The following is a 10,000-nucleotide window of genomic DNA, read 5'->3' as shown; positions in this document are numbered from 1 at the left end:
AGAGAGAGAGAGAGAGAGAGAGAGAGAGAGAGAGAGAGAGAGAGAGAGAGAGAGAATTTAAAAATAAAAAGAATATGAGAATTAGAAGAAGAAAGAAAGAAAAACGAAGCTATTTCATGCAATAAAGAAAAAGAGAGAGAGAGAATTGCAAAATAAAAAAGAATATGAGTATCCGAGGAAATTTCATATGACAAAAAAGAATGAGAGAGAGAGAGAGAGAGAGAGAGAGAGAAGCACGCACATGCTGTAAGAGCTCAGTGTTTAAATTCGAGACCTGCGTTTCGTTTTTGCACGCGCGGTGGGGGGAGGGAGAGAGAGAAAGAGAAATAAAAGAAGGAAAAAAGGGAGAATTTCTTAAGATAAGGGAGAGTGTACATGTTTGTATGTATGCATGTATGTGTGTGTGCGTGTATGTTGGAGAGAGAGAGAGAATTTTATAATAAAAAAGAATATAAGTAGGCTATTAGAAGAAAGTAAAACGAAGCAATTTCATACAACAAAGAAGAGAGAGAGAGAGAATTGCAAAATAAAAACGAATGAGTATCAGAGGAAATTTCATACTACCAAAAAGGATGAGAGAGAGAGAGAGAGAGAGTTTCATCATAAAAACACGAGAGAGAGACAGAGACAGACAGACAGACAAGCACGCACATGCTGCAAGAGGCCAGTGTTTAAATTCGGGGCTGTCGTTACGTTTTTGCACGTGGGGGGAGAGAGAGAGAGAGAGAGAAAAATAAAAGATGGAAAACAGGGAAAATTTCTTAAGTTAAGGGAGAATGTGCATGTTTGTATGTATGTATGTATGTGTGTGTTGGAGAGAGAGAGAGAGGTGGGCTGAATTGTTAAATAAATCGACAACAACATTTTCCAGGTTTGAAAAAATGAATTAATAAATGAATAGAATAATTATTTGGTTAATGAGAAAAATGCCTTTATTGCCCCAACAATAATGACTCATATTGCTACTCATTCTGTTTATCTTACAGTCACACACAAATATTCAAAAAATAAAAGTATTTCTGCTGTAATCATTAACAAAGGATAGTCGGCCACTTAGAGAATTATATAAAAAAAGCTGACACATCAACATCAAATTATATTAATTTTTCATTTTCTCTGACCTGACGATATTGATGCTGTGATACAGTGCTGAAATTCTGAAAGTTATCGTACATTGGCGAGTGCGTGAACTTCTAGAAAGTTCGTACGTCTTATCAGAAACTATCGTCTCTAGTCTACGGCTTCCAGTTATGCACCGCTAGCGCCGGTTTGAACCACCCTACGAATCTTGTTAAATGGACATTTCCTGAGGTCTCCATGAGCCCCCACAGCTGGCTTGCATATCTGCTTTATGCTTTGGTTGTTTGTAAAGGTCAACATATACGCACGTGGATCCATCTGGTTACTGCAAGATGCAGGATACCGGTTCCTTGACCATTTGGAAGGTCATCGTTTGGCACCGTTTCCTTTCGTGCTCTTTTTTTTTTTTTTTTTAGTAATCTCCAAAATTGCCAGTTTTAATTTCTATTCCCTGTTGCTCAGTAACTTTTGTTTTGTTTTTTTTCGAACTGTGTTGCGTTGTCTTTTCATGTTTCATTCTTCAGAAATATGTCAATCAAATTTTTTTCTTATGTTACAAACTAAACATTGAAAGATGCTGTACATCCAATGGCCATGCAGAATGAAATCTGAAATTCTCGACTCGTTAAGTTTTTCTTTAAACATTTTCAGCTGACAAACACTGCAAATATGGGAATTAAAGTAAGAAGCTATCTTTCAAAGCCTAAGTTCATTTTCATTCCTGGCGTGGAGGGAGAGTTTCTCTCTTCATTTCATTCTCAAGTCTGGACTCGTCAACCCAACCGAGGCGAGATTCCATTCAACTTAGCGGTGTCACAGAGCAGATCAACCAGATGTTGCCCGCCATGAGATGAGTCTAGTGAGAGTAATATTAATTCATTCTTTTTGCTTTTCTTTTCTTTAAACTTTCAGCTGAAAACACTTACGGACCGAATCAACAGATTATAACACCAAAAAGGTTCCCAGAGTGAAATGAGCCTGCGGAGAGAGACAAGTTCTAGGAAAAGGTGATAAAGGAATAAATATGAACGAATAGAAAATAAAACCGGTACACTTGAAAATCAGGAGACGTCAGCAGAGAGCAGGAGTGAATTTACCCCACGCTTAAATATTTGGAGGTCAGAAGATTCCACAACTGCACTAGGCAAACTATCCCACATTTTAGTTGTAGCCAAGATAAAACTCCTAGCAAAATCAATGGTATTAAACCTGACACTAGAAAACGACGCACTGTTTGCAGCAGCAGTCTACTTAATGTTGAAGATGGTAGGGTTCGTAAATAAAATCAAGAAAGGAAAAGAAAGTTTCCGCTAAAAGGTGCTTATCTAAAATTTCCGCATCTGATTACTTCGTTTTATTATAGCCATCATTTGCTAAGCATTTATATACATATAAGCAGACATTACTGTGACCAATTGCAAAACACACACAACAACAAACCGTAATATTGCACATCCTTGCTAAAAATAGTCCGTGACGTATTTTTCTAAAATTGCTTTTAAAGACAATTAAAAAGAAAAATCTCGGCCATGAGACGTGTAATTTTTTTCGCGTCCTTCATAGCAGAGGAAAAACAAAATGGGACTCTTACGCTTCCAAGCATGATTTTCAGATTCCATTCAGTGACAAGTATTTCGTCATCATAATAGTTCTCCCACATCTACTTCACCTCACGAGTCAAGAATGACAAGCAGATTTTGTTTTTTTTTTTTTTTTAAGAAAAGAGCTCAAATTCATTTTGGTGGTTCCTTATTGTTTAAATTTCCTTTGGAAGCTTTTTTTCTCAATTGTGTGCCTTCAAGTAGAGCGAAACCTATTGCATAATTTTTTTTTTACTTTTGCATTCGCCTAGAATTTTTTCTTGCGGGGCTAAAATAATCACTACTATGAAATTCATTTAAAATACTTCAAGATAATGATTATATTCCCATAAGCGTGAACCAAAGCATGTAATGTGGATATACCATGCACGAATGAATCCAGAATATCCTGGATTCTTGCACTTTTATTTTTTTTAGGAAATAATTTTTTTTTATTAAGAGTTGAATTTAGGTCTGTGTGAATTCTGATGTATCATCATAAGTTTACGAAATTAAACGTGACGTCAGAGCAATGTAAGAGTGCGTAGAATACAACGTGTTTGACTTTACACTTAAAATGCACAAACTGGTTTTTATTAGCTACAATTTTTAAGCTAGAACAAAAACATTTATAGTGTCTGACAAACACTTGAGAAGTAATCGCATATTAATGGGTCTTCCAAGCAGCCCCAAAAAATGCATTTGAAGAATGCATAAAAAAGGCTATTTATAAAAAAAAACTAAGCCTTGAATTTTCCCTTGAAGAAGGCACAGAAAAAACTTGCAGCGTAATTAATTAATTCGATTATCATTCAAATTCGAAAAACTAAATTGAACTAAATGGACGATGTAGAAAAAGATGATAAATTGCGTGGATTACTCCTTCCTCCTTTTAGAAGGCAGCATTCACAGGGAACTGGACAATAAAGTGAAAGGAAAAGGAAATAATTAAAACGGATTGTATGCAAAAAAAAAAAAAAAAGCACAAGATATGATACAGGTAGCGATGCCAGGGGAAACAAGGACGTAGATCTCATCTGAATGATGTGAAAATTTCGTTACTGAACTGAAGGTGGGTACTGAACTGCATTTCAGTATCGAACTGTATCATGCCGCTGAACTGCAGCTCAGAGCTGTTCTTGAACTGAAACTGGTTCTATAAGTGTAACTTGGTTTCGACATGAAATTCAGTACCGAACTTAAAATCTCCAAACGAATTATGGCCAGACATCGTACTGAAGCTGGTTAACGAACTTCAGTTCGGTATCAAGCTGTAAATCGGTATCTCAGTATCAAAATTTCCTGAAATGATAAAACCACAAGTTCGAGAAGGCGCAGAATCGATCAACGTTTTCAAGACATCACGGCTCATCCCCTTTGGTGCGGACTGAATAAGCCAGGCCTCATTCCCGACTTGGACTACGTCAGTGCATTCTGGATAAGCCTCATAAATTGCGTGTTTGTGGTCTCAAGTTCATAGCCTCAGTGAACCGAGAACATTGCCTGACGAGCAAAACATTCAGTATAGCTATTATAATCATCTTTTTTTTAACGAGTAACAGCTTTAGACCCTAAGGATGAACTAAAACGAGGGTGGGAAAGGACACTGGTTTGATTACTTAGGAGAAAGTAAAGTCGGAGCTCGAACTCAAATGTAGTTATAGTACTCGTAAATCGAAAGCTTTCGGCCATAACTGGGACGGAGAATGGATTAGGCACCATGTCAGTCAACTGGAAATTGCGTTAGCTTTGATTACAATAAGGGCGTTACGTCACTTTCTTCTCGGAGTAAAGTGATTGAGCACAATTGTGGTAAAAAAAAAAAACTCACTAGATGATTAAAAAAACTTTAGTTCTTTTGTAATCGAAGTCATAAAAAACAGGATATTTTAGTTATTTTATGTGTAGCTAGATTATTGTAGATCTGAGCGTATCAAGGAATAAGTTGTATTCCGTTACTGTTATAGTTTATTGATTGATTTTGTACACGGACCTTGCATCGCAAGTGTTACCTATCTAGACATGATGTAACGTTGTTGGAAATCAGATGAGTTGTAGTCGTTGGAAGTCTTGACAAAAGTTTCTCTAGGCTAGCCAAAAGCTTCCGAGTATGGGAAATGACAGCGGGCAGCCTCATTTCACCTGAAATTACCATGCCCCAATGAAGCCCTTTTCGAGCCCTTGAAATGCCTTCCTTACCTTGTTCTAGATTTGCGCCCCCTAGCCCAGTCCATAAAACTTTCTACAAGGAAAGGAATAACGCGAGAGGATGGAGCCAACGCCTGTCCTTCACAAGGTGGGCGTGGGAAGTCATTTGACGAGAGGAAGAACGCCGCACCATAAAAGGATTTTTTTTTTCTGGTCTAGCAGGAAGTTGAATAGAGAAGAATACGTGATCACTTCAAGGCTTTTAACCCTCAGACAATAAATATTGATGATATATTGCCAGTTTTTTTTTTTTTTTTTTAGTATTTTGGTGCCTTGAATCATCAATTCGCTCACTTTACAGCGTATGATAACGTTGGGCAAGAGATAATGGTGGTATTCGTTGGATGTATTTAAATTTTATTGCCGCTATATTGTAACCAACGCCAGACCAGCTGTTTTATATTATTTTTGGATGACGGAGCTGATTTTTTACAAAAGATCTCCATGATCAGCCACCGGCCATATGATCTGAGGTATATTTCTAAATTCACCACCAGAATCTAGTGGAGAAGGGACATTTTGTGCCCTTGGACTTGTAGGAATTCGAAAGGATTAGTTGTTTTACATGAATGACTGGTTCTCATCTAAGTGGTCGTCCTCGTTTAGGCCTGAAAGTTTGTCACCTCTTGCTCAGCTATATAACTAATTCATCAGTCAATCCTTCGCCCATTTGTTGTTCATTCTTCGATCGTGGGACTTACGAGTGTTCCATTTTTTCCTCATGTACTGACACTTTCATATTGGTGTCAAATCTTCGAAGGTCTTCTGCGCTGAATTATCATGTGCTGCATTACAGTAAGATTTCTCCTGAAGCGTCTTGCAGCTGCGTACACAGTTTTTTTTTTTCTCAAATGCAACATGTTGCAATCATCGTAATTCATACATTGCTTCCATTTATACAAGTATCTTTTTGATTACACGTTAGTATATTGTAGTTATTTTTGGTGGGCTGTCGTCAATACCAAGTTAGTCCATTCTGGAATTCGCTTCCCTTGAGTCCTCTGGGCATTTTTCAAAACACGATCCCCAATTTCACTCTATTTCATGACGATGTCCAATTCAAACAAGGATGTACAGGATAATAGGTATTAGTTATTTGGTAGGTGAAATATTTTATATACAGTGCTTTTTTACAGTTTGTCTCAGGGTTGTGTGTGAACTTCACTAACACCAGAAGCATGTTTGTCCTTCTAAATTGTATTTTTTCGGAATATCTTTTTGAAACTGGTTGTGAATATGTAATATCTACTAGCCGCATTCACCAGGTGGGCAAACTGTAACAGTTGCGGGATTTTGAAGGTATTATTTCACGAAAGATACACAATGAGGAAATGTTTCCATAAAAAATACTCTACTTCATCTCAGTGCAAGCAAATCGGTTTGCTTCATGTCCAGTCATATTCATAATAGATATCATTTCTTCCGGCTGCCTGCCAAGCCACGAGTCAGCATTCATAGAATGTTAAATAACCTGTGAACAACTGGTTTGGTTTAAGCTGGATTTTTAAAACGAAGTAAGGTGTTGAAGGGAATAAGATGCATTGTATTGTATGAATGTGGTTTTCAAATGTTTCGACTCGGAAATGAGTCTTCACTCATGCCGGTTCCAACCCCGGATGAGAGCTGAGGGATGAAAAAATCGAAGCCCTATGGAAACAGGTAACAAACCTTAGCAGTCTGATGCAAGCCCAAGGGCGAGAAGAGTAAGGGGTAAACTATCAGTCCTTTACTTAGAAGAGAGCCGTTTCTCTGTAATGACTCTGAGTAATTTCTAGAGCCTTGCTAAGATTCCTTCACACGCAAGTACTTTAAGTACTCTCAACACGGTTTATTTGCTGCAATTTTTTTTTCTTTTTTTTACTTATCACATCTTACATTTTATTAGTGACGATTTCGCATGTTAAATAATAATTAATCGTATCAATGCACAGTAATTGTTGCTGTCGTTTTTTTTTTTGAATAAGAAAATTAACACAATGCTATAACGAAGCAACCAAATAACACTACACTACAACTCATCATGCGATGCCGTTAGTTACTAGCCAGCTGGGCTACGGCGTAGCAGTTGCTAGGACAAGTCGTCCTTTCGCTTGTTTCTCGGGCGTGGTTACGAAACGCTGCGCCAGTCAGTACACAACAGCAATACAAAATAGTGTGGTCGAGTGTGTATATCATTCATGTGACCGACTTTATAAATCTCGATCTAATCTACAAAGACCTCTTTTGACAAATCACAGAAAATTAAGTCCGGAATTACAGAACGAAAAATGAGGTAATTCTAAGCTATTACAATTGCAGATGACTTTGATGGCGTGTTATTCGGATTCTACTTAAATCTGTCAGTATTATGATCAAATGAGCAGTATCCAATTTTGGTAAAATATTATGATGTATGTCAGATAATATGTATTTTCTCGTGAAGTTCGGTTGTTGACGCAACTCAGAATAATAATATTCCGGATAATCGCTACAAATATATAAATAACTACACTGCACTAGACACTTCACTGTTTTTGTTTTTTTTTAGGAAATAGAGTACACACAAAAACTAATGCGTCCTATTAATTTTAAGTAGTTTTGTTGCGTCATTTATGTCTGTTTTGATGCGTCCTAATTCTGGCATTTATATGGCTGTCTAATTCTGTGGAATTTTAATTTTGATTTGTTTAGATTCTTTTGACATCTTTTGCATTAGGTGTTTGAAGTATAAGCATTTTATTTCTTATATATACATTTTGTTCATTTCGATGTAATATTCTCACTTTTCATTTCGGCAAATAATTGAGCTTGCATAAAAGCTCACTGGATGAAATGCAAATTTTTGTTTATAATTGCAAAAGAAATCCTTGGCTGACTGGTGAGAATGCAAAATTTAGGAGGCCATCGATCGTCTCTTAAATGTTCTGCATCATTCATGTTTATACAACCGTTTGACGAAATCGCGTGAGAAAGATTCTACTGTGTCCCCGTTTCGCTTGCTTGGAAGCATTACTCTTCATCCTATATGTTCTTGGTCATCTAACTTTGTTTCGAGTTAAATCTCAAGTATAAACATGCTTATGTCACATATATATTTATTTTGTTTTGAGTTTAATTTTCAAGCATGAATATGTTTGTTCTTTCATCTGTTCATGCATGGGAATACACACATACACACACGATAATATAATATATATATATATATATATATATATATATATATATATATATATATATATATATATATATATATATATATATATATATATATATAAACACACACAGGCACACATACACACACACACACACACACACACATGTGTATATATATATATATATATATATATATATATATATATATATATATATATATATATATATATATATTATAAAGCGTTGATTCAAATGGTGCTACCCTTCCAGTTTCCGTTTTCAGCAAGTCTTTCGGGAAGAGGTTACTGAATACCTCCGTGTCCTCTTCCACTCTATTCGCGACTTACGGCACTCAATGAACTTCTGGTTACATAAATTACTGCTTACGTCAAAAGAAACACAATGCGACATGAGTGAAGTGTTCGGCGGCTGTCGATGAGAGAGCTCCCTAACCACTGGACTATGAGCAGATATATATATATATATATATATATATATATATATATATATATATATATATATATATATATATATATATATATATATACATATATATATCTATATATATACTGTATATGCACACACACACAAGCACACACATATATACATTGTCGCCTGACTCTACAATTTATATTTTCAACAACGTCAGCACTCATTCCCAGCGCGGATAATTAACCGACGTTACGTTTCAGTTTCTGACTAAAATGGCACTTTTACATTCTGCAAATCAGTCGCCTTCGGCAACACTATGACATATGGAGGGGAAAGACCACAGGAGATTGATGACGTAGCACAAAATAAATAACTTCTCTCGTTATATATATATATAATCTTTCCAATCACGCTTCGAGGTGTTCTAAATCAAATTAATTAAAAAAAGAATGCTACACTTCTGAGAATGAGCTGTACGCCGCGAGTGAGTTTACGATTGTTTATTTGCCAATCAATATCAAATTGACCGACTTGTTTAGAATCATTTGCCGTCGCATCAGAAACAGCATATAAACGAAAACACATCCTGTTTACTGGTTTTTTATAGCTTTATGTCACATAAGGATTGGTCTACCAAATAAGAGTCTGATAAGTAAACGTATGCATAAATTACACGGTTGTGCGAAGGTCAATGTTCACGTCAGTGTCAGCAGGAAAGTGAAAGTGAAATTTTTAGTAGATTTTTTAACAAGTGCTTTTTTAATGAAACTTGGAGTTTAAAAAACTGAGATTGTAGATTTTAACGCTATGGATCCATTCGATTGGGCACAAACTATGAGATTTTTTTGTATGGTTATGTGTCGCAGTAATTTTAGTGCCTTTATTAATGATGCAATTTGAAGTAATTCAACCAATTTAATTGACAATTTAAAGGTGCTAAAATATTATGTTTTTTTTTTTTAAAGATTTAATGAAATATTGAACGCTGCACAAAACGATAAACCAACGTCATAGTTTTTCTTGTAAGAGAGAGAGAGAGAGAGAGAGAGAAGAAAGGAATGCCTACCTTCCACTGAAGCTTCCATTTTTAATATCGCTTAAAATAATCGGACAGAAAATAAAAACTCTGTGAGGTGCCCACTGGAGAACAGAGAAATGTACGTCTGCTCAGTCTCGCACCCACACCTTCACTGACTGGGGCAAGCAGAGGAAGAACACAACAGCCCAGATCGTTTCCCCGAGATGGAATAAAGTGGCAAACGTTCGCAGTCTCTGAGTTCAGCGCGCCAAGATGCAAACGTCCTTCCGAGGCCCTCTGGTGACTGGAGGATCAAGCTCCGCGACCTTCTACCCTACGGTTAGCTAAATAAATATGGCATCTCAAATGAAGCAGGAAATGGAAATGCAAACACGTGGCGTGACTTAAATGCTCCGAATTCTTTTTCTCCATCCCCGTGGGACGAGAGTTCACTAGGTGGAGACAGACAGCTGATGTTGAAAAATGACATACGATGCATTTGTTTTAAATTGTAAGCCCTTACTTCCATTCCCTTTCATTTGTCCAAAAT

General features: G+C 36.5%; 1 protein-coding gene across 1 annotated transcript in view; it reads right to left on the bottom strand.

The window, feature by feature from the left end:
• Window positions 1-9,682, bottom strand: part of LOC136851577 (facilitated trehalose transporter Tret1-like) — a 22,773-nt gene extending 13,091 nt beyond the window's left edge. The window contains exon 1 of the mRNA XM_067125851.1: window positions 9,499-9,682. Within this exon, the coding sequence (XP_066981952.1) occupies window positions 9,499-9,517 (19 nt within the window). The 5' untranslated portion in view covers window positions 9,518-9,682. The remainder of the gene's footprint in view (window positions 1-9,498) is intronic.
• Window positions 9,683-10,000: the final 318 nt, after the last annotated feature.

The sequence above is a fragment of the Macrobrachium rosenbergii genome, chromosome 23 (genome assembly GCF_040412425.1).
Source record: "Macrobrachium rosenbergii isolate ZJJX-2024 chromosome 23, ASM4041242v1, whole genome shotgun sequence".
Classification (NCBI taxonomy): Eukaryota; Metazoa; Arthropoda; class Malacostraca; order Decapoda; family Palaemonidae; genus Macrobrachium; species Macrobrachium rosenbergii.
The sequence above is the reverse complement of the archived record's forward strand: the minus strand, read 5'-3'. Positions and strand labels throughout refer to the sequence as shown.